General features: G+C 51.2%; 2 protein-coding genes across 2 annotated transcripts; one reads left to right on the plus strand and one right to left on the minus strand.

The window, feature by feature from the left end:
* Positions 1 to 1,140: 1,140 nt before the first annotated feature.
* On the plus strand, positions 1,141 to 9,853 carry NCLIV_013120 (putative activator 1 36 kDa; the record flags this gene model as incomplete). Its single annotated transcript, XM_003881503.1, has 16 exons — positions 1,141 to 1,254; positions 1,644 to 1,707; positions 2,089 to 2,145; positions 2,950 to 3,026; positions 3,576 to 3,658; positions 4,345 to 4,526; positions 4,920 to 5,010; positions 5,366 to 5,396; positions 5,907 to 5,944; positions 6,254 to 6,297; positions 7,170 to 7,207; positions 7,409 to 7,544; positions 8,236 to 8,289; positions 8,743 to 8,821; positions 9,439 to 9,475; positions 9,767 to 9,853. The coding sequence occupies 16 exons, from the start codon at positions 1,141 to 1,143 to the stop codon at positions 9,851 to 9,853; spliced, it is 1,212 nt and encodes a 403-aa protein (XP_003881552.1).
* A 1,851-nt stretch (positions 9,854 to 11,704) lies between these two features.
* On the minus strand, positions 11,705 to 22,435 carry NCLIV_013130 (conserved hypothetical protein; the record flags this gene model as incomplete). Its single annotated transcript, XM_003881504.1, has 14 exons — positions 11,705 to 11,804; positions 12,337 to 12,488; positions 13,112 to 13,834; positions 14,171 to 14,342; positions 14,716 to 14,792; positions 15,406 to 15,534; positions 15,787 to 15,962; positions 16,330 to 16,815; positions 17,986 to 18,115; positions 18,549 to 19,066; positions 19,749 to 20,196; positions 21,038 to 21,091; positions 21,635 to 21,885; positions 22,432 to 22,435. The coding sequence occupies 14 exons, from the start codon at positions 22,433 to 22,435 to the stop codon at positions 11,705 to 11,707; spliced, it is 3,420 nt and encodes a 1,139-aa protein (XP_003881553.1).
* Between the last annotated feature and the right edge of the window lie 2,299 nt (positions 22,436 to 24,734).

The raw sequence follows: 24,734 nt of genomic DNA on the forward strand, positions 1-24,734 counted from the left end.
TCCGATACCCGAGTCAACAAAAAGTCTTGGCCTCAGCCACCTCGATCTGCCTGCAACCGCGTTGGACAGCCAAAAAGCGCTGAGAGAGCCTCGACAAAAAGAAGAACGGCGAGTCGAGAGAGGGAAGCCTGGGAGGCAACTTTTGCACGGGCAGAAGCAGAAGTTCCGTTCCGGTTTCACGGGGAGGAGAATTTTCAGACCCGGGCGGCGCAGCTGCGATTCGGTCAACGCAGAGGCGCGTCTTTTCTCGCGAGGGAGACTGTTGTTTCGCCGAGAGGGACCAGATAACGAGGGCTTCTCGGCCCCAAACTGACACTTCTCCGATCTCAGCGCCTCTCTGCTGGGGAATTACCAAAGAGACGTTTCTCGCGGTTTTTTTCTGGCGGAAGGCAGCGCAAAAGACAAGACAGGGTGTGCGCTGGATTTGACCCGGCGCTTTTTCGAAACGCGTGCGCTTCTTCCGTGGTGAAAACCCGGAATTCAGAGCCCGCGGGAAAAGCCCCGAATGTCAGGTGTATGTACACTCGAGAAGCCGTCCAAAACGGTCGAGTGGCTGTTTCCGTTTTTCCTTTTTTTCTCCGGGGTGAAGCGAAAAGGCGAGAGAGTGTGCACACGCTGGTGTGTGTGCTGCACGAAGGCAGTTTCCCTCCTGTCTGTCTTCTCTCTCTTACTAATTTGTGTCTTCCCTCTCAAAGTCGAGCGTCCTTCTCTTCGCCCTCGCCGACTCAAGAACGTAGCCCTTTCTCTCAAAGTTCTCCGGTTTCCCACTCTCTTCGCCTTCTGTTTATTTCCCCGCTACGCGCTCTGGCTCTGCCTCTCCACCTCTGTGTCTCCGGCTCTGTCTCTTCGGCCGTTTCCACAATCACGACTGCCTTTTTTCGTCTTCCTCGTCCGTCACTTGTCTTGGTTTTCTCTGAGGAATCGTCGTTTCCCTCTGTTTGTTCCTCCCTGCTCTCTGCGGCCTTCTCCGTCGTTCTGTCTCCTCTGCACCCTGCTCGGCCTCACATCTGTCTCCTCTCTGTCTCCCGCTGCGTCCAAAGTACAAGTTCGACTTGACACACACACACACGATCCCGCGCGCGTTTTTCAGTTTCTTTCTCTTTCTCGAATTCTTCGCCGTCTTCCTTCCTCGCTTCTAGAATGGCGCAAACCGAAGGTGTTACCAACTCAGACTCCCCGAGATCCGCCGAGGCCTCGGAGAGGCCAGCAAGCAAGTTGCCGCCTCATGGGCTTTCAGAGCGGGCTCTACCTTGGGTAAAGATATTTCCTCGCTTCTCTTGTCTTCTTTTTCGGGCGTTGTGTCTTCTCAATTCTCTCCCGCCTCTCTCCTCTCCCGACCCTCGCTCTGTCCGCTCCCTCTCCTCTGCGTCTCTATTTGTGTGTCTGCTTCCTGCTACCTCTTCCCTCTTTCTGTCTTTCTTTGGAATCTTTGGTGGTGTGCTTCTGTCTCGCGATTTCTTCTCTCTTCTCTTCAGAGAAGAGGAGTTCGCGTTTTCCTCCTCCAGAGAGAGCAACTGCATTTCTGAGCGTCTCCTCCGGCTATGTTCGAGCTTCCTATCTCGACGAGATCGGCGGCGTTTCTCCTCGGCCGAAATCGAATCATTTACACAACCACAACATCTCTTTCTGCGCTCTCTTCTCAGGTGGAGAAGTACCGTCCTGAGCGTCTCGACGACGTCTTGGCACATGATGACATCATCCGAACAAGTAAAAAGAGAAAGAAAACGCCTCTTCCTCTGTCATTTTTACCTGCCGCCCGAGCCTCTCCTCTTTAGCCTTGCCTGCTTCTCTGCCTCTCCGCTTGCCTCATCTGTTTTTTTTCTCTTCGCTTTGAAATTCCTGTTTTTTCCCGCCGTGAGTGACCATGATCTCTGTGAGTATCGCTGCGACAGGGATCTCGGTGAGCCTCTTATGGGAAGGGACAAACCGCATGCTCTCCTGTTCTTTTCCTTCTTTCTTGCTCTCTCTGTCTCGCGTTGCGTCTTTTTTGCATCTCTTTCTCGCCGTCTGATGAAAATAAGACGGGTACATGACTGAAATTTCAAGGTCACCGTGCGTCACGCGGCTGCGTGTGGACTGTCTCCTCAGTTCGCCATTATGTGGAGAAAGGCCAGCTGCCGCATCTTCTCTTTCATGGACCTCCTGGTAAACTCTCAAAAAACAGAATTTCGCACTGAAACAAATGCCATCCATAACCCCCGAATGGCTCTCAATTTTCACATATATATACATATATATATATATATGTAAATATGAACGTATGCGTCTGTATAAATTTGAAATTATATGCGCATGCGGAATACATAAATCGTCTAGAAGTGCACGTGTTCGAACAGGGGTGAAGAGAGAAAGATGTAACTCGGTACGGAAAGGCATATATGCGCACATGCAATACATCTACATCCATATATAGATATATATCATGGATATAAGTGTGTACTGCTAATTTCTGCTCATCCTCAAGAATAGACGTAAATCTCGTGAGTCTGCGCCGCGTGGTTGATGACGACACCGGAGTGAAACTCTGCAGTTCTTTAGGAACCTGGCGACCTTTTGGTCTTTCTCATTTTGTCAAAAGTGCAAATTCCGCTCCCCTCCGCGCATCAAGATGTTGAAAGCTGCTCGAGAGGCTCTACGGTTTTAGGGTTTGTCGCCGACAGCTTTTCGCCACCTTGCTGTGTGTGCTGAGCGTTCGCAACGAAGCGTTTGCACACGAATGAGCGAATCGGGAAACGGGCAATTGCAGGAACTTTGGAAGTTCTCGTGACAGCGAGAAGATCAGGAGATTTGGCTGTTCCTTCGCTTCCAAGAAAGTGGCGTCGCCCGGGCGCGGTGTAGAGTATACGCAGGAGACCTGTCTGTACTCTCTGGAGGAAGAGAATTTTTTTCAAAGCACATGCGTGCCGTGGACGTTTCGTGTTTTCTCTGTCCTTCGTGCCTTCTGCTCAGGAACAGGGAAAACGTCGACTATCTTGGCGGTGGCGAAAGAATTCTACGGCAGCGCTGTTCGAACGCACGTGCTCGAGGTAGCATTTGTTTCCACGTTTTGATTCCTCTATTCACATAGAAGTCTAGCGTAGATTCACAGATGTATAGAAACGCATTCACCAACGCGTGCGTTGCTTCATATATATGTATAGATAGATACATGTATTTGTGTGGATATGTTTACGTATATTTCGGTTCATACATGTATACATAGGTTGGTGGGGTTATAGCTATTGTGGATGTGTGGGTGTATGGGTGTATCTATACACACGTACAGATCTTTTTTTTAGAGAGATATATATGCGTGAATTCGTAGAGAGTTTTGACGCTCTCGTAAGCGCAGGCGCTTCCATACTTGCAGATTCTTCTAATACATGTAGCTATTTGGAAGTGCACCTGCTGCTACCCACCGCAGATTCGTTGATATAGATGTACATACGTGTACACGCATAGATTTGTGTATGCATATCTCGTTTCCCCTTTCCATTCGTCTTTCTCGTCCCCATCTGCCGACTCGCTGGCGTATCGTCCTGCAAACGCTCGCTGCCGCTCTGAACGGTCTCTTGTTCTTTTTTCTTTTTGATCAGCTCAATGCTTCGGACGATCGTGGCATCAACACCGTGCGCGAGCAAATCAAAACTTTTGCGGAGACGTCCTCCACGTCCTTCCAGTGAGTGGCGACTCGGTTACTTTCTCTTTTCCTCCCTCCCAGAAAATCGGTCTCCTCCGTGTCTTCCTAGGCGGCGCTGTCGCTCTCTCCTGTCTCTTGAAACTGTTTTCCTGATTCGAGACGTAGGATGCTCCTCTAATGCACATGCACACCACATAAACCATTTACAAACCGACAAAAGGATACTAATATATATATATATATATATATATATGTAGAAGCATATTTTTATATGCATGTCTTTGAAGATGAATATATGTACATTTTTACACGAACCTGTTCAAGCATATCTCTATGTATGTATGCATAATATATATATATATATAGCTCTATAAATTATTGTATACATATATGAATGCAGACCTATGTACACTTGAATAGAGATGCATAGGCAAGTGAAGTATCACGTTCTCTTTCACAACTGCCCATGCTGAGGGATGTTTCTTTTTTAAAAGACGTAGAGAATCCTAGAAAGCTGATAACAGACCTTGTTTTCCTTCGTTTTCGCGCGGCCTCGTCGCATCCGGTTAGCCGTCCTCAAACCTCTGTCGGTGTCTTGTGTGTTTTCTTCCGTCTCTAATCGCACGGTTCTCGTGTCTGTTTCTAATGTGATGTTTCCTTCTGTCGTCTCCCTCTTTCTCGAATTTCTGCGCATCTTGTCGGCGCTTCTTTTTCTCGATTTGTAGCGGCCAGGGCCGGCTTATGTTCGGCAAACCCGCGGCGCCGACGGCGTCCGCCGAAAAGGAGGAAGCGAGTTCGCTTGCGCAGAGCCAAGAGAAGAGAGGCGGCGCTGGGCCTTCCTTGAAATTAATTATTCTCGACGAGGCCGATCAGATGACGAATGCGGCGCAGAACGCTCTACGAAGAAGTGAGGAAACGGAGAATAAAGTTAACAAGACGCACAAACCCCCCCCAGAAAACAGAGACAGACAGAGACAGAGAAAGAGACAAACGACGACTGAGTCAACTCGGGGGAGTGAGGGAGCGAATTTCTTCGTCTGTCGCGTAGCCGTCCCGTCTTCACACAGTTCGTTTCCTTCTTGTCCGCCTTCTCTGTCTCTTGATAGGAATCCTCTTTTTTCTCTGTTCCTCTGACTCTTCCTCCCCCTTTCTCTCTTTCTCTTCCTCCTCTCTCTTCCTCGGTGCCTCCTCTTTCGTACTGTTTCTTTCTTTCTCTTTCTTTCCCTTTCTCTCTTTCTCACCGCCTTTGCTTTTCCTCGCGTGCCTGTGTGCCTTTTCCGGTTTTGCGCGGGCGCTGCAGTTATGGAGGCGTATGCGCGCAACGTCCGCTTTTGTTTGATCTGCAATTTCATCAACAAAATCACTCCGGCGATTCAGTCGCGATGCACAGGGTGAGGAAAAGGAAACAAACACGCAGAGACAGAAACAGCAAAAAAAGAAGGAGCAAAAAACCAGCTTTCCTCCGTCTTTTCGACTAGGGGGGAAAGAATGAGAAATTAACAGGGACGTGAGTACACAAACGAGCGAGGAGAGAGAGCGCTGGGCCATCGAGCCGAAAGAAGAAGCAAAGGCCCAAAGTAGAACAGAGACACAAAAAGGACGGGGGAGGACACGTGAAGGAAACACAAGCAACTCCTCGCCCAGTTGACACAGCCCAAGGAACGGTGCGCCCGCAGTGTGTTTCTTTCTCCCTTTTGTTCGTCGCCATGGCCCGTCTTTGTTTTTTCAATTTCCGATTTCTCGTAGATTCCGCTTCACACCTGTCTCCTCGCTCTCGGTGAGTTTTCAGACGCCCTCAGTTCGTGCATGCCGTTTACCTCTCTTTGTTTTGACGTTCACGTTCGGCGTCCCATCTCTTTCTCTCGGGCGTTTCGCGCGGGTTCTCTTCTTCTCTTTCGCCCGTCGTACATTTACGTGCATTTGTGTCTTTTGCATATTGCTCGTCGCGACTGCACGATGCCTCTACCTTGTTACGCGTCCGTACCCCTGCCTGCCTATCAACCTTCTTCCTCTCGTTACATACGGATATATATATATATATATGCATATGGATATATTTATCTATTCGTATATGTATATATGTAGACACATCTACGTTCATATACAGATATGTGCTTGTATCGTGATTCTTTTTTTTTCAATCGGTCTCTCAGCCGTTGCCTTCGTAAGTCTTTCCTGTCCTGGGTTAGATCACAAGAGATCTCTGTGCCTGTTAATGTTTCCTTTTCCGTTTCCGCTGTATCGGGCGTCTCATCGCCTTCCTGCCCCGTCGCCTGTTTTTTTTCAGCTGAAGCAAAAAGCGGCGCAAATTGCCGAGGAGGAAACGTAAGTCTGGCCGTGACAGATCCTTCGTCCTTCCTTGTGCCATTTTCCCTGTCCTTCTTCCTGTCCTCCTTTCTATCCTTCTCACCTCTGTCTTTCTTCTTGTCCTTCTGCTTATCCTTCTTCTTCCCGAAGATTTCCCCTGCCTGTCTCTGTTTCTTCTGTTCTCTGAGTGTCTCGCCTCTCGCGGTTTGCGTCCCCTTCTTCCTTTTTTGTGGGCTCTCTGTTTCTTCGGGTTCTTCGTCTTCTCCTTGTTTCCTCTCGGCGTCTGGACGCGATCGCCTCTCTCTCTCGCTTGGACTGTTTATACAGCATGAAGCTCAGCGACGACGGTCTCGACGCACTGGTCAAGATCGGTGAGGGAAAAGGAAAAACACGCATTTCTCGCGGTCTGTCTGTGGGCCAAACACAGTCTAAAACAATCTCTAAATGTTTCATTTAAATTCAATTGCTCAAATTCCATGGGTTTTTAGTAGATGAATCCACATGTCGTCGCTGAGATTGCTACCTTTTCAAAACTTATTCGTAAATTGAACGAAATGACAACTACTTTCAAAAAGGATTTTTTATCTTCGCGAAATTATTCGCAAGAATCAGGTGAAAGAGCCAGAACAGGACCTAGAAAATGTGTGCTACAAAAGGCAGGTTCAAGTTCGTTTCTTCTGAAGTTAAAATGTCTCTTTCCACGTCCCCCCGTGTTCCACAGCATTCAACGCCTCACAACTTCTCCGTCCATAGTCTTTTAAAAAAATGCAGAAATCTCTGCGTGATTGTGTACACAGCAATATGCAAATGCTTAGAGAGAATGCGAGGTAGATGGGAAAACGCGTGGATGCTGAAAGAGACATCCGTCATAGTATAGGCACATGCAAACGAAAAGAAAAGCACATGAGAAATTACAGAGATAGATACACTCCTCTTCTTCCTAAAGCTATACATGTTGACCGACACAAAGCTATATATATATATATATATATATGTACAAGTCAACGTACATGTATGCACACCTACCTACAGAAACGTATATACTTCCACAGATATATTTGGGTATATATCTGTATACACGCATTGAGATCTCAACAGACATAGGTTCATCCACAATTTTAAGGGTATCCGCGTAGAGGGGAGTGGCAGATAAGGAATGATTTTTGTCTTTGGTGTGTGTTGTGCTTGGCCACAAGATCGGAATTGACTCACGCTCTCTCTCTTCTCTCTTTCGTCTTCTCAGCTCGTGGAGACATGCGTCGGCTCCTCAACTGCATGCAGGTGAGGCTGAGGCTTCGAGCTTTCAACCGACTGTGTCCCTTCTTTCTCTAGTCCCCGTTTCTGGTTTTTGAGTTGTTTGTTGCTAAGCGTCTGAGAGAGCGAGTTTCTTTGAAGCTTGGACGTGGGAAGAGTTCTCTTTTTCTCCTTTTTCCTGATTTTTCTGTATTCCTCGCATTTTCCCCTTCTTCCTGCTCTCGCCAGGCTTCGCACCTTGCACACCCCGGAGAGGTTGTCAATGCGGATATCGTGCACCGAACTCTGGGCCTTCCCCCGCCCTCGGAAGTTACAGCCATGTTCGAGCGACTCCTCGTCGCGGATTTTTTCGCATGCTGCAAAGGTGAATTCCTCTCCGCGCGAAGGCACCAATCCTGACACCGCAAACGCAAAGCTTCTCCCCCCCGAAAAAAACGCGAGAGAACGAAGAGGCGGTCGGACGGGGTGTACGAACGGCAGAAGGTGCCTGGAGAACAAGCCGCTATAGATACACCAGACGGAAGAGGAAAAAAAGAACAACGCGGACTAGAATCGACATTCCGCGAAAAGACAAGTTCCACTGCATCACGATAGAAAACCCGTGTCACGCAAAACCACAACACAAGGACGAATGCCTTCTTCGCTCAGTATCTACAAGTGTATATTACTACACATATATATATATATATATATATATATATATATATATACAGATATATATCGGTGAATTCACGTGTATGCTAATGTCTGTGAATGTGCACGCATACGTGTATTGATATATATTTGAATAAATATATCGAAATCGATATACATCTATGTATATTTATATCTGTACAAAGAAAGGGAGAACAATAGTGGTGGAACGGTCGGTATACGCAGGAATATCTCGATACACAACGAGATGGAGTCATGTATGCACGCATGCATATAAGTATATATATATATATATATATATATATATATATATATATATGCTTATCAAGCCTTTACCGCGTGTTTGTCATTCCGTGCGGGAGGAATGTGACGAACCCGCTTTTTTCTCCGTTTTCTTTCAGAGTTGGACGAACTTGTCAACACTAAGGGATACGCCATGCGCGACTGGGTGATTGGTGAGACGCTCAACGTTTGGCATCTGAAGAGCCTGCGAGGGCTAAGAGGGCAGAGAGCGTGGATCCGAGGTCCACATCCCGTTCTGGAAATGTGGCTAGTCCTGGTGGAAACGAGTCGGTGAAAGTCATGCAGTGACTTCAGTGAACATGCAAACCTACGAACCGCTATCTCCACATGCCTGCTTATGCGTAAAAACGATCATATCTGTATGTATGTATATATATATATATATATACATACGTACATTGTCTATGTGTGTTGTGTGTATGCATGTACACACAGGTATATCTACGTATATTTATGTGTGTATATACCTTTCCACGTGTGCGTTTTGGTACTTGAATAGCTGTAGAGAAATCCAGGGGGCACCCAAGCCGAAACGGTTTTTTTCTCTGTTGGTCGAGAGATGGAGGCTCCTCTGTTGGGGTTGGGTTTGCCGTTCTTTCGTTCAGCATTTCACGAGAGAATTCTGCGCGTCGATTGGCCTGTAAACGTTTTGATCACCTTCGTCAGTCGGCTGGCAGATCTCGAGTAAGTCTCGCTCTCTCACTTTTTCTCTCTTTCGTTTCCTTTCGTATTCTCTTTCTCTCGCTTGCTCTCGTTCTCATTTTCTTTCTTTCGCGTTTTTTTGTCGTTTTCCTTCTCTCTTTGTTGTTCGCCTTCCATCTGTCCTCTCTTTTTCTCGCTTGTTCTCTTTTTCTCTCTCTGTCCCTTTCTCGGTCTCCTCTTCCCATTTTCCTGTTCCGTTTGGTTCTCTTTCTCTCATTTTCCCTCTCTCATGTTCTCTTACTCTATCTCGTGTTCCCTTTCCCTCTCTGTCTCTCTCCATCTCTTTCTCTCTCTTTCTCTATCTCTTTTGCTCTGCCATGCATGCGCGCGCGGCAATGATAAGATAGGCGCCTTCAACGAAACACACTTTTTGCTCAATTTCTTTCGCTGAGGCACCTTTTGTTCAGCTTGGAATCGCCGTCGTTTTCGTGCTCTTTTCGCCCTCGTTTTGGTTCTCTCGCCTTTTGTTCTTGCTGGTTTGCTGCCGTTCGGCGACTTCTCTGCATGTCTATCTTCTTCTGTGTTCCCCATCTTCCCCGCAGTTGTGGATCGTTGCCCCATCGTCTCCTCTCTCCTTTTTTCTGTCCCTTTCGCTGCAGGGAACGTCTCGCCACTGGAGCTTCGGAGGCTGTTCAGGTTTGTCGCAACTCCCCTTTTCTCTCTTCTCGTTTTTCTTCTCACTTGCCGCTGTCTCTTCGCTTCTGGCTACACACTTCTGTAGAGCTCCTTCTCAGCGCTCGCATCTTCATTTCTTTCGCTACCTTTCCAAGAACACAGATGGTATCTCTCTTGCCTGAAAAGCGTTCTCCGCCACTACCGCGAAGACCGCCGCTAAATCTGCTGCACGTTTCACTTCGCGGGTCTCCCTCTTATCGACGCGCCTGTACACTCTCGCGAGTGCCGGGGTTCATGCGTTTTTCTTTGCAGATGCATGCAGTTGTCGCCGCCTTCTTCGAAGCACGCGCCGGCATCCAGGCTGCAGCGGCTGCAACGCCTCCAATTCCTTCGCAGTGACGAGGCGGAAAACCGTTCCGCTGTTTTCCGCTTCTTTCGCCCCATGCAGACAGATACAGATAAAGATATACGACTTTTACATGTGCACACATACACATGTCTAGTCATATATATATATATATATATGTGCATATGTATATGTACAAGTATGTATATGCATCAATCTGTATATGCAACGATAATACATTGCCACCCATATGCTTACATGCATATAATATATATATATATATATATATATATATGCATTGACTTTTGTATAAAGGTATCTTTGTATGAGTCTGTTTCGAGAAATCCTTTTTTATGCATGCGCGAGGCTCTGTAGAGTCGCGCCAGTTGAGGCGAGAGATAATACGAGAGGGCTGAACTTCTCTGAAAAGAAAGACACTTGTTCGGAATTTCTTTCTCACAGGGCTTCCGTCTGACTTGCTAGCACGCAGGAACAGTCCCTCATATATATATATATATATATACACAATACCCACATAGCCTCCAACCGCTTGCAAATATGTACGTAGATAGATACACAAAGACATATAGAAATAGAAGGAAGAGACAGATTTAAATATAGTGGGATTGATACACACAGCTTAATGTATCAACATGCTTACACATATTTCTAGCCAGATGTGGTCAAAGTGGATAAGGTTGAGGTTTAAATCGGGAACATGTGCGATCAGCTTTCCTGTGTTTTTACGAAAAACACACAACAGCTTGGAGCGCAAGACTCTTCTTCAGTGTAGCGAGAACGCACATTCATCAACTTCTCTCCAAAACTGAGAGAAACGCGACTCCGAGCTATCAAAGTGACCGAGCAAATCTAAAACACATGCTTCGTTAGCCTCCACATCTAGCTTTATATATATATATATATATATATATATGGAAGTCTATCTGTGTTATTCCGTTTCTTTCCATCTCTCTCTATATATTTTAGTGTGGAATTATATCTTTACCATTCGTTCCTCTCCTTATATATATTTATATGTGTCATTCAACTGCGACAGATATAGCGATATCGAAATACTTTTGTCTTTGTGGGATACGAAATGGAGAGTCGGATCGCGTCGAGCTGTGTACGGGAACGCTGTGGGTATGTGCACATACACACGAAGGGGAACTGTGATAAAAAGTCTCTTAAGCAAATGCGGAGTTCCTTTAAAAGGCATTGCACAACAAAACTCGACAGCCCAGAGCGTGTGTCGAAGAGACAAACTCGAAAAACATCCTTCACGGTCGAGGGTGTCGGCAGATCCAGCGGCAGGTTAACCAACGAACAACGTGACAAAACAACACACCAAGGTCTGTCAAAGTCTCGGCAATCTGCTACGCTCCGCGCACTTAATCAACTGCACATACTTTTTCTCTCCATATATATACATATATACTTGTTTTTATGTCAACACGTGTGTACGTCGGCTATGAAGACCAGGAGAGAGAGAGCCCTTGCATATCCACAAAGACACAAATATATATATATATATATATATATATACATATATATATATATATATATATATATGCGAAGAGAAGAGAACGTATTTGCATGCAGATGCCTGTCATATATATATATATATATATATATATATATATATATATGCATAGGCGTGTTTTGCGTTAAAGTTGCACGCACAGCGACGAGAGTCCCGCAGTCAAGAGTGCCTGTCGGTACTAGACTGATCGGCGGAGGCGAAGAGGAGGATTTGCACGGATAAAGAACGGCGCTTTTTTGTAGACCAGAGCGAGGAGACACAGCAGACTTCACGTTGAACGATGAGAAAAAGAACTAGTCGAAAGCGAGAAAGAAGCAGAATAACTAGCCATGTTCTCAGTGCCGGTGTGCGTTTCCCTTCTCTACGTCGAGGGACTGCGAACCACGTCGAAGTGAACTTTCGGTTGGAGGCGGAAGGCTGGAGCCAGCTTGCCGTCAGGCTGAACGACGGGTGCGTCGTTGCTGAATCTGGCAATCGCAGAAATCCACAAAACAGAGAGTCCAAGTTGAAGACGTGTACACAGAGAGCGGCGCATGCGAAAGCACGGCAGAAACCGACACAGACACCGTTCACCATTTTCGCCTAAACACGTGGAGATACATTTGCGCAAAAACAAAGCGACATATATATATATATATATACATGCATAATTATATTGTCGTGTGTTGACGAAGGATATACATTAATGCACATATAATTTCGTGTCCAAATGTTTAAACAACAATATCTACTTAGCGGTGTCGGCAGCTCTATTTCGTGCCTGTCGGTTATGTACATGGTTTTCCCTAGACCTCCTGTCGAGTAGGAAGCATATGCAGAGAACCGTGCAAAAGACGTCAGCCTGCCTCTATAGCTTTCAAGTAAAGATGAAGAGAAAGCCTCAAATCCACTCTTTACGTGCCTTCGCAGGGGCGTGTGTCTGTGTTCGCCTTTCCCATAGAGAGGGGCCGAAATCGAGACGAAACAGAGCTGCCTCCACGCGCGCTCGCTCACCCCAAAATCATGTTTAGCGGACCGGTGTTATACGCGAAGAAGCCCTGAACGTTTCCTTCGCCTCGGCGTCGAAGCATCGCCGTCAGGGAGAGACTGGGCCGAACCGCGAAGCGAAAAGCTTCTCGCAGCGAAACGCCCCCGAGGAAACTCGACTGAAAGCAAGACAAAAGGAAGACGAGACACACTTCACTGACCGTGGCAAAGAAAGGGAAAGGAGAACAAGGCGGCAAAAAGGGCTGTATGAGGGCCGACGTGTCTAGGTGTCTAGGCGTGACAGATCGATCAACGTTTACTGGAGGCCGGGCCTAAATTGAGTGGATTCCAGTCTTTTCCTCTTTTCCAATGAAATTGATACTCTTTCTCCTCTCGCCTCTCTCCTCTCTGCTGCTTGCTTGGGATGCCCGCTTTCGCGTTCGTCAACAGATCCTTCGCCGCACTCTGCCTCTATATGTCTCTACATTGCCACGTCGCCTCCGGTGTCTCTCCAGTCCTCTCAACTGCGTCGGCGTGCGAAAACCACGATTTTTGCTCCCACAGTTGTCAAGCTGCGCACTCTGCCGCATGCAAGTGAATCCGTTTGGAGTCGACAGAGACTCTGCACAACTCAGACCACGCAGGGGCCTGGCGCATGCAACCGGCCACGGAAAAGAGAAAAGCAAAACCCTCTCTCTTGGTGCATGAGTTCCCCGAGAGGTGCGCGTGCCTTTACGTCCTGGGTTGCCTCTTTCCGCTCGGGTCGGTTTGAACCTCGCGGCTCTTGGATTCGCGAGTTCACCTGCTTTCGAATTTTATCGGCGAGCGGGCTCGCGCCAAACTCTTCTGTGAGCTCGCGAAGTGAGTCCGTCAACTTCCCCATGAGCGCCGCATGCAGTTTCGCAAGCTCCGCTTCAAACGCGGCACTGGCAGCCTGTTTCAGGCGACTCTGAACTTGCTCAGAAAGCCTCTCTTCTCCCTCCAGCGCACCGCCCGCTCCGCTTCCACTGGCTGTCTTCTCTGCATCTCTCCCACAAAATAGAGGAGAAGAAGCTAGAAACGAAGAAGAGGAAGAAGAGGGGGAAAAAGAGGGGGAGGAAGAGGGGGAGGAAGAGGGGGAGGAAGAGGGGGGAGAAGAGGGAGAAGAGCAGGAAGAAGAGGGAGACGCAGATGAAGAAGAAGCGGGAGAAGAAGAGGGAGAAGACGACGGGGAAGTCATGGTTGTCTTGGTAATTCGGGATACGAAGGCCCGAGTGCGTTGCACTCCTGCGCGCATCCAAGAGGCAACTTTGAGCCGTTCGGAAAGGCTTGTCGTGTTTGCCTGGAACGCGGCGACGGCCTTTCGCGAGACAGCACGAATTCTCTCCTTCGCGTGTTCTGCAAACTCGCCTGCAGGCAAACGCCAGGCCGACCTAAAATCCGCCGAGAAGCGAGAGAAGGCGGCCAGAGCCTCTGGACGCTCCACCGTCTCGATGGACAGGCTCGGCAGGAGCGTCGCTGCTTCGTTCGTTAAATGCGTGAGGACCTGAAAGGGAAAAGGAACAACACGAGAGAGCGAAAGGAGAGAATACGCGATTCTTGCGGCCCCCGCGTTCTTTACTGAAGTCCACGCACGCCCCACTGGGTTGCTTGAGGCCTGTCACCTAGCGCCGTCCTCCTGATTCGCCTCGCGGCATTTTCTTCCCGCCCGCAAAAACCTCTCTCGGGAAAAGGATGCCCATAGACGACTGTCGCTCCGCCGAAACAAAAGCGAACGCGGGACGTGACAGTCTGCAGTTTCCATGCCCGTTCGATTCTTCGCTTCTCTGGATCTAGGCGTTCTTTGCTCTTCCTTTTCCTCCGCTTCTTCGCTGACACCCACTTCTTCCGCAGCTCGATGCATGCGTTCGCGCGCCGCCGCGACCTCGTTTTCCTCATTTTCTCCCGACCACAGTGCCCGCAGAGCCTGGCGCGGGGGCGGGAAGGCCTTGAGCGCGGCGAGGAGAGCGGCGCGGAGTCGGACGCGGGTGCGGCGCTCGAGAAGCATCAACTGCCTGAGAGGCGACTCAGCCAAAAACGGCGCACACAAAGAGAGACGCACAAGAGTCACGACGAGGGGGGAGAAAGAGGCGCGGATGCCGAGAAAAAGCGGAAAAAGCGGAACAGGTCCCACAACGCAGCCACGAGAAAAAACAGAGAGAAGAGAAGTGAGTTTGGCAAGCCAAACTGAGAAAACGGTAGGAAGAAAGCGAGGCAGCAATGAGGAAAGGAAGAATGGGAAAGGAAGTCGAGGCAGAAGAGGAAGTGCGACACAGTCCAGATGAAAGTTCCCGGCGAAGGGACAGTGGTTTATCGCACGAGCGCAGGTAGGCGGAACTCAAGAATAGGGGACTCTCGGCTTCGCTGCGAACAGGCGAGGCAACTTACTGGAGATAGAGATGACGAAGTTCGTCTTGAAGAAGCGTCTGAAGATCGCGGCGGGCCAGCAGCCGTGCTGGGGTATTCTGCAGAAAGGGGGGGGAAAAAAGCCTCTTGAGGGAACTTAAAAAGAGAGAGACAGCAGACCGGTGTCTGTTTCAAAAGAGAAACCAGCCTCGTGAGGGAACAGAAACGCACAACAGTCGCGGCTCCGTGTTGCGCGCTCGCACGGCCTCGTTCAGTCGTGTGTTTCCAGTAAAAACCCCTGTTCGAAAAAACGAACGAGACAGAAGGCGTGTTCCAAGCAAATGAGGACGGGGAGACACTCTCGAAGTCGGCGACCTCTCTCGCTCTGTTGCTTGGACCTGTTCTCTCTGTTTCGATTTGTCTCGAAGCGCGGGCCTCCTTCCATTCGACGCGATTGATAGACGCGTGGAATGGAAGCAGCCCAGAGACGACGGAAGGAGCGGCGGCGAGAAGGCTCGAGCAGCTCTGGCGCGCCCTTCACTCCACAAAAGCGGAGATGCCCAGTCCTCCATCTCTTTCTTCAGCTTCGCCACAGTCCTCCATCTCTTTCTTCAGCTTCGCCACCTGCACTCGGCAAGGTTAACGCTTGTATTTCTTTCCCTTCTGGCCTTCTTTTTTTCTCTCCTTTGCTTTTCTTCCTTTCGTTGCTTTCTCTCTCTGGGCGCGTCGTACCACAGCGGCGAGGGTCGCAGCATCGAACAGCGGCAGGAGCGTTTGAAGAATCTCCCTGGCTTCCTTCCCGAAATTCGGAATCATTTTCCCCTCGATTTCGACGCGTTTTCGCCACTTTTGAAGGACGGGCTGAGCGAAAACGACAAGGACGGAAACAGTTTAAAGACGCGTTCACATTCTATGCCGCGCCTTCTTCACAGAACCCTGTTTGTTCGCCGATGGTGCTCTCCATCCCCTCGCTTGACTCCCGCCCCCCCTCCCATTTCTCTTCGGGTCTCTTCCCCTTTCCTCTTTCTCTCCGCCTCGACTCTCCCCTTTCGTCTTCTGTTTTCGTCTTCTGTTTTCGTCTTCTGTTTTCGTCTTTTGTCCTTCTGTCCTCACCGTCACATGAGCGAGGAGCCTCTCGTGCACCTTCCAGGAGAGAACATCTGGAGCGAGGAGAGCAGGAAATTGAACCTCCTGAGGCAGCGTCGGCAAGGCTTCTTCGCCCGCTTTTCGTTCCCCCCTCGATGGCGAAGAAAATGCCCACGACGGAAACAACTTCTTCACGAGGATGTCTTCGAAAGAAACAGAGGGCAGACAAAAACGCAGCGGCAACGCTTCAGGCTGAGAAAGATCAAGGTCGAACGCCGGAGGGAGCATGCAGGATCGCATGCCCACCAGCCCGAAGAAACGAGAAGTCTAGGCGTATCTGAGAATCTGACGCACGATGTGGCTTGCCTCGTCTGTGCGAGCAAAACATGCGTCTCTGCGAAGAGAGAACGAAACTCTTCCCTGGTTTCGTCTTCATTTTTTCTTCAGAAAAGGCCCTCCCTAACCACACACAAAAAACTCACAGACCCCCGCCGACACGTTCCAGCCCCTCGCGCTGGCCAGCGTACCCCACTCACCCCTGTCCCTTTTCTGTCTCTGATCCTCTTTTACCTGGCAAGGTGTCATACGCCTGGCTCCACAGTTCTTCCTCGTCTTTTTTCCCAGTGTATAGACTCCGCGGAGATGTGGCAGCCTCATTCTCCCCCTTGGCTTCATTCACCGCGTTTCCGTGTCCAACGTCTCCTGCTCTCCGCGCACGTTCGCCGTCTTCTCTCTCGTCATGTTCCCCCTTCGTTCCAGCTCTGTTCTTGGCGGCCTGTCTCTCTTCTTTCACCTTTCTCCGAGTCGTTTCCGCCGCCTTCTCCCCTTCTTCTTTCTTCGCTTGCGCCGCTTTCTCTGCATGCGCGGCCAGTCGCTCCTGTCTCTCCCTCGTTCGCAGTTCGTGAGTGCGACGCGCTTCGTCAAGGAGCGACCGAAACTCGTTTTCCAAACCGAACGCGATTGCCGGCGAACCGGAGGAGGAATCCAACGAAAGGGGAGGGACGGGAAGAACGCGTGCCGAGACAAGTGGAGAAGCCGGCTGTGAAGACGGGACGCCTGGAGACGCATGCAGAGCTCGAACACAGGGAAGGAGGGAACGTGCATTCACGCAACAGAAAGAGACGCCCTTTGCAGACGAGAGAAACACACGAATACGCCCGGTGCGCGAGGGCTACGCGAGGGAGACGGGAAAGGAAGGGAAAAGCGAAGCCAACCGAGACATCCACGTTCTTCGCGATGTCACACAGAAATCGGTGACACATCTCGTCTTCGCCGAACGACGCACGCACGTCGAAACGCGAGCACTCCACACTCCTCCGTTCTCTCTCTCTCTTCTCCTTTTCTCCCTCTCTCTCTTTTTCCCTCCTATCTCATCTCTTTTCCTACTTTTCTCTTTTCCGCTCCTGTGTCCTCTCTCTTTCTCGCGCCGAGTGTGCATGTGGCGCATGAAGTGTGGATTCGAGAAACCGCCGGGGGAACTGATCAAGCAACAATCCGCTTTCCGAGAGAAGAACTGATCAAGCAACAATCCGCTTTCCGAGAGAAGAACTGATCAAGCAACAATCCGCTTTCCGAGAGAAGAACTGATCAAGCAACAATCCGCTTTCCGAGAGAAGAACTGATCAAGCAACAATCCGCTTTCCGAGAGAAGAACTGATCAAGCAACAATCCGCTTTCCGAGAGAAGAACTGATCAAGCATCAATCCGCTTTCCGAGAGAAGAACTGATCAAGCATCAATCCGCTTTCCGAGAGAAGAACTGATCAAGCATCAATCCGCTTTCCAAGAGAAGACCTGATCAAGCAACAATCCGCTTTCCGAGAGAAGACCTGATCAAGCATCAATCCGCTTTCCGAGAGAAGAACTGATCAAGCATCAATCCGCTTTCCGAGAGAAGAACTGATCAAGCATCAATCCGCTTTCCGAGAGAAGAACTGATCAAGCAACAATCCGCTTTCCGAGAGAAGAACTGATCAAGCATCAATCCGCTTTCCGAGAGAAGAACTGATCAAGCATCAATCCGCTTTCCGAGAGAAGAACTGATCAAGCAACAATCCGCTTTCCGAGAGAAGAACTGATCAAGCAACAATCCGCTTTCCTCTGTGCGCGCCGCAAATGGAAGACGCGGTCGAGGCAGTGGCAGAATCGAGGCAAACTGGTGGGTTCGCGCGAGGGCAGAGACAGGAAACAGACGCGACCGCCAGAATCGCAAAGAGACGCAACCTACCGTCGCTGTCCTTCTCTCCGGAATTCTTGGCCGCTGGCCGCCTCTCTGTCTCGCGCCTTCTCACAACTTCCTCCACTGCATGCGCGACGGCTTGACTGGCCAGCGCCGCCCAGTTTTCGTCAGGCGTGTCCTACGAGAGAGTCGCCAGAACGCAAAGGCAGGAAACCAAGTCAAGAGAAAAGAACGACGTCCAGTTCGACGTCGACGAAGACGAAAACGCACGCGCAGCAGCAACCAGACGAAGCGCCTGTCCGCCGCATTCTGGCGAACGGGAGGAGAGAGAGGAAGAGACGGCACGAGAAGACACAACATGCGGAGCGGAGACCCGCGCGCTGCTCGAAGCTTGACGACTGGCGACGACTGGCGACGACCGGCGACGACGAAGCAAAGAAGCAAAAGAGACGCGAAGAACAGACACGCAAGGAGAGATGCAGACAGGCCACGCACGAAGCGAGAGGCACGAAGCGAAGACGCAAGAAGAGGGCGGGGAGAGCGCAGAGACAGGACCCGATACGCGTATCGGAACTGACGCAGCCTCAAAAGTTCTCCTTTTCTTTCCTCACCATCAGAAGAACAACGATACGGAACGGTTCGCCTCCACTCGGCTGCTGTCTTCCGGCCTCTCTCGCTCTCTCCTCGAGACCACGACCGAGGCCTCTCAGGATCACAGCGACCTCGTCGGGAAGCTCCACAGCCAGAGGGGGAGTGTCTCCTGTTCCTGGAGGCGAGCGCGCTTCGTTTCGAGTGCAAGGGTTGTCTTCTTCCTGAGAGCGAGACACCCCCGCAGCAGCGGCCGGGTGCGCCGCTGCTGGAAAGAAACGGAGCTGACCCGTGTGAAGCGGAAGGAGTGCGACTGACCCGACGTGGCCCAAGATCCTCGCCCAACTAGCTGCCTCGGCGGCTGTTCCGTCGCTCCGCAAGAGAGCAGCGAGCGTGGAACTCGCGTTCTCCGGCGCGTCTATCGGCAACGCGCCTTCGCCCTCTTCTGTGGTCGGAGGCGAGAAGGGCGTCCGAGCGAAGTCAAGGCGGAGAAGCACGGCCGGTGACGCGCCAGGCAAATGCTCAAGAGACGCGAAAAAACCTGCAAAGACACACGCCAACGGCGGCTCTCACAGTTCTTTCCATCCCTCAACCCCTACGACAGATACATCCCCGCGCATTCACGCAAGCACTAACAGACACAAAATAGTGGATTGAAGGTTTTCGTCGCACACGTATACCTATGAGCACATACAAATATATGTGTATCTGCTTTTGTAAACGAATATAGACAGACACGTACCCGTGGATCCATTTACTAGTGCAAATGCACATATGCATATATACGTATAGGTGCCGACCGAGAAATTTGAATAGCACATTGCCTGCGGCCTGGATACGGGGAGTTGACTCGCATGCATGCGCACATGAACCAAACGTCTCAGTTTATCCACCAGCGTACACGCGTACACCGAAACAGCTCCACAAATACATTGACATATGCATATATACACATACAAATATATATATATATATATATATATGAGCAAAGTTCAACGCTGCCCGCATTTCTGTGCATCTTTCTTTGGACACAGTTATATATATATATATATATATATATATATATATCAAAATTATCTGCATGCTTGCAGGTGTCCGAAGTCTAGATGTCATTTTTGCGCGTTGTCTGTCTGCCTTCTCTGTGGCGCATGCGCCACGGGGTTTGAAGCTCGGGTGTCGCCGCGGAGGGCGAAGAGCGTTTGTGCGGGTCCTCGTTCTCTCACTTTGTTCTCGTTCGCCGTGGAGTCGGGCCGTGCCTTCCACGGCCAGTTCTCCAGGGGAAAGCCGCCCGTTTTCTCTCTCACTGCCTCGCGGCTCCGCGGCGGAACCTCGCAGCGACAAGCCGAGAACCTGCGAGACAATCTGCGCCTTCTCCGGATGGGCAGCGCACAGCACGCCCACAACCAGCGGCGAGAAGAAGGGCGACAAGGCCATCTCTCTTCTCTCTTCTCTCTCCTTCTCGTCTTTTTCCTTCTCTTCTCTCTCCTTCTCTTCTCTCTCCTTCTCGTCTTGTTCCTTCTCTCTCTCCTCTCTCTCGGTTGCCTTCAGAGCCTCCTTCGCGTTTCGCAGGCCGCGTGAGGAGGGCGTAGGTGGAGACACTGGCGTGCGTAGGAAGTTCTGGAGGGCTCTGAGCGCCTGAGCAGGCGACTCGTGAAGGAGATTTGTCAGCGCCTGAAAGGAAAAACGCGTAGCCCAGTGCAGCGCAGAAACGAGAAGCGTGTTGTCCTTCTCGCTCTTCCGAAACGCACAACCCCCCTCTTTCGTAAGAAACACAAACCTGGCAATTGCTGGATGTCCACGACTCTCGCGAAGGGCCCTCTCTAGCGCTCGTCCTTCCGAGAAGAAACCACCCCAGGCCGCCGCTCGGAGGTACACCATGAGAAACAAAAACGACGCACCACATACTCTCAAATATATGCATATACGTCTGCATACCCATGTCAATGAGATAGAGAGAGAAATAGATAGGTAGATAGATAGGTAGACAGATAGATAGGTAGATAGATAGATCGACAGATAGATCGACAGATAGATCGACAGATAGATCGACAGATAGATCGACAGATAGATCGACAGATAGATAGATAGATAGATCGACAGATAGATCGACAGATAGATCGACAGATAGATCGACAGATAGATCGACAGATAGATCGACAGATAGATAGACAGATCGACAGATAGAGAGATGTAGATAGATTGATTGATAGCGATGCAGAGCTAGAGAGAGGTACGGGGCGAGATACGTGCAGAGAGAGACGGAGACATAGAAAGAGATTTCGATCTAGATAGAGAAGGATAGAGGCGCATGCGTGTGCATATAGACGCGCCGACAGGTAGGCGGCTGCATAGTGAGAGTTGTATAGACCCACATGGAGAGACAGCGATACAACAGGTCTCTTTCACCTGTACAACTGGAGATGTCTATAGATATAAGGGCCGAAAGACGGAGAAATATGCATGCAAAGCCGGTAGGCTTGAGCGCAGTTGAGTGCAAATCAGCCTTTCTCACCAGAGTGGAGCATGCGGGCTCAGCGGCTCCGCGAAAGCCGCGAGGAGAAAGGATCTGCAATGTACAGATGCACAGAGAAAACGCGGTTCCAGGGACTTGCAATTAACAGCTGCATGCACCTTAGCAATCCGACACAGAACACCGGAGACACAGGAGCAGTCGCCTCTCACAATGTGAACCTGAGGATGCGGAGTCGCCAGGAAAACCGAGAGCAGCCACAGGAGATATTCACCTGTCTCGTCCACAACGAAAAATGATGCGCTAGACACGCTTTATGTTTCTGCCACGTAGAACCGGAGACACACATTTACATGTGGAAACGAGACTTGGCCTGGATTTTTAAGTTTACGCGTGTGCCGCGGTGTGTGTCTGTGCCTATGCAATTCGATTCGCCTCCTCATCTCTGCATCGACGCGAACGTACACACGTGCATGTACGCATTTCCCTTGCGGAAGGAGGCAAGGCCGGCCCGTTTCCGCCATTTGATGCTAAGAGAAACCGGAGCGCTTCCCCTCTGCATCAGATGCCATCCACGTAGCTTCTCTGAGGTTCAGGTGTACGTACGGAGTGCGAGAACGGCCGAGAGAGAGCAAGTACTGACGACACCAGGGAGTGGGATCCCGAGAGAAAGAAGAGAAAAACCAGTGAGAAGAGGGCAAAGGAGAGCATTTTGTTTGGACAAGGCCGTCGGCAATTCCCTGAGACGTTTGTTGGAATGGAGTCTCGCGCGGCTGTCACTGCAGACGCGGTGTCCTGTTTCTCCTCGGCCGCTGGAGAATGTCCTTCTTCTAGCGCCGCTCCTTCCACATGCGACGGGCCGAGTTGGGCGTCTCTTCCTCCGTGTTTCGTCCCCCTTTCCCCAAGTCCGTAGCGCGTGCACGCGCCGCAAAGGCCCGCGCGCGTCTCGGTTTCTCGCTCGCGCCGCGAGAGCCGCAGGAGACGAACCTCAGGAGACGAGCGGCCAAAAGAAAGAGCGAGAGGCCACGGAGGAGAGCAGCGCACCAAAGAGAGAGGAGACACAGAGGGAGAAGTGCCCAAAGAAGGCAACAAACAAAGCGACGGGACACGCAATCCAAGCTGCGAGCGCATTCTGAGTCCGGTAGTGTAAAGGCCTTTCCGTCTCTTGGGGGACGTTTCCTGTCTAGGAGGACGCCCGAGTTTCCGATTCAGGTTCAAGCTCGATTGTCCTGTCTCTGCCTTGAGCACGGAATTTGAGAGTCTCTCTCGTGTGCCCAGCGAGAGTCGCCATCTTCGCTCTGTTCGAGGTGTTCCGCGGCGCCGTGCCGCGTGAACAGAAGCGAGCGGCGAGAAGCCCTCTCGGCGCACGCACCCGCGCCGGAACCACGAGCGGTCTGTTTGCTGCGCTGCGGACGGATCCGTTTCCACAAGCGCACGCATCTTCTCTGTTGGGAGGTGGCGAGAGGAGTCGGCGAGACAGAACGAAGGAGCGAGGAGAGCTGCATGCGTTTCAGTTCTTTTCTCGTGGCATCCTTGCCGCGCGCGAGCGGCGTCGAGACCCCGGCGGGAGAGCTTGGGCGTGCTGTACAGACAGCCGAGCTGAATCGGCGCCTCGGCCATGGAGAGCAGACGGGAAGAGGGGACGAAGAAAATGGTCAGCACTTGCGAAATCGCGCGAAATATCGAGAGAAAGCGGCCGGCGGGAGCCCCGTGGATCTTCGCTGGGGGCGCAGAGGATCGCGAGATCGACCACGCGAGAGCGGAGAGAAACGCGGGAAGAAAAGGAGGGCCAGCAAGAGAGAGAGCGGAAGACTGGGAAGAACAGATACAAACAAGATGCAGGTGACGCCAGAGGAGAGAGAGAACAAGACACACCGGGAGGCGGTGCGCGAGTCTCTGAGACCAGGGAAACGGCGTCGGACGCGGCCGCTACGGTTGATGCGAAAACACAGGAGGGAACCGAGAAAAGAGGGATTTCTCGGCACCAAGTGTGTCGACTTGCATGTCACTGCAGAGAGACATCCTGTTGACCTCGAATCGGCCACACGCGGTTGCGCGCCCCCCGTCTCGCACAGTTTTTCTCAAGCGCATGCGCGGCAAGATGTCTTCCGAGAGACAACCCGCGCGTTTAGGCGTCCCGTCTCGCTGCAGGCGCTGCGTCTCTCCTCCCAAGGCGACCGAGTTTTCGACGCTGTTGGCCAGCATCGCTCTTTCCGTCTTTTTCTGCGCCCCTTTCGCGTGGCAGCGGAGAAATCTTCCGGTCCTCGGCTCCCCCTACACCTTTTTTTCGGTTCCCCGAACAGAAGAGTGAGACAGATCTCACGTGTGCAGTGGGGAGAAAGAGGCCAGAGAAATCGCGCGGTTTGGCCGGGTCCGCACACGGCACAGATGTGACGACGACGCGCATATTCAGAACTCGGCACGTAAGAAACCGACACGGAAGGACGTTTCTTTCGTGGAAAGCTCTCCACGTTGGCCTTTGGCTTCCGCGCTGTCCTCTCTCTCGTGCAGAGCGAGGCGCAGACGGGAGACACGGTTACCTGACCCCGCGGCCTCGACGCGGACGAGTCCGGTTAGCCACTGACGCCGATCGCCGGGGACGGTTGCGCGTCTTCTGCCGCGAGAAAGACGCGCGCCCGTGTGTCGTTTTCGTTCAGCCTAAACGAAGTGCTAGACGACGGGTAGAGATCCTTAGAAAACGGGAGCTTTTCTGTCCCTTTACCGGGAAAAAATTCGCGGGGTGTTCACCTACAGCTGAGCGGCTGAGCGTATATACGCGCGCGGCAGCTCCGACCCGCCCCCCCTCTTTGGAGTCCTCGTTTCTCAGGATAGATAGGTTCCAGTCTCGTCTCTCATCGTGTGGTTTAAAGCAACGAGGAGGAACTGAGGACGAGCGGGATCGTGTGAGGCAGGGTGCTGCCGAGACACCCTCCGACGTTCCTTTTGTGTCTGCCTACAGCGAGGCCTCTAAAGAGTACACATTGTCCGTTTCGCCGCAGCGCCACTGTGGCGTTCGAGACGCCCTCGTTTGCTCCCACTCTCAGCGTTTCCTGGACCTACAAGCCTTTTGTGTGGAGAGTTCCGTTTGAGCCTTGACCCTCTCGGTCGTTCTTTAGTTCGTTCGCTTGCGCTTGAGTTTTGGGGGCGCGTGTCTAGAGGGGGGGTGGGAGCCCGTCGAAGATGCCCCGTCGACACGCACACTTCCGAAAAACGCATTTATCGTTCCTCCTGAACGACTGCACATCCGGCCTCGCTCAGGCGACAGGCGATGCTTCTCGAACGACCTGGAGAATGGGAGGTAACCGCGGGCGCGTCTCCTCGGCCCAGATGCGCCTGCACGGAGGAAAACAGAGTGCTCCTGAGCAGCTCTAGAGCCGAGTGGAAAAGGAGGTGAGGGCGAAAGCGCGCCGCGTGCCTCTGCGTGTGTATTTGTGACCGATTTGACGGTCCCTGGACGTTGACAATGCTTCATTTATTCCTCGAGAGAGTTTCTGAGGAGAGAGCTTGGGGAAAAAAGGGGACAAGAATGTCGCTGGATCTGCTGCAAAAAACCCGTCAGTTTGTACGACATACGAGATAGATTGACACGACACAAAACTTTCCCTCTAGGCCACCTCGGCCCAGTTCCTTCGGTCTCCCTCTCGCCGGGTCGAACCAGGCGGCGTCGGAATTCCGCCCTGTTCCGAGTTTTGTCCGCTGGCGAGGATTCTGGTTTGGCTGTGAACACACCATCCCTTTC

The sequence above is a fragment of the Neospora caninum genome, chromosome V (genome assembly GCF_000208865.1).
Source record: "Neospora caninum Liverpool complete genome, chromosome V".
NCBI lineage: Eukaryota > Apicomplexa > Conoidasida > Eucoccidiorida > Sarcocystidae > Neospora > Neospora caninum.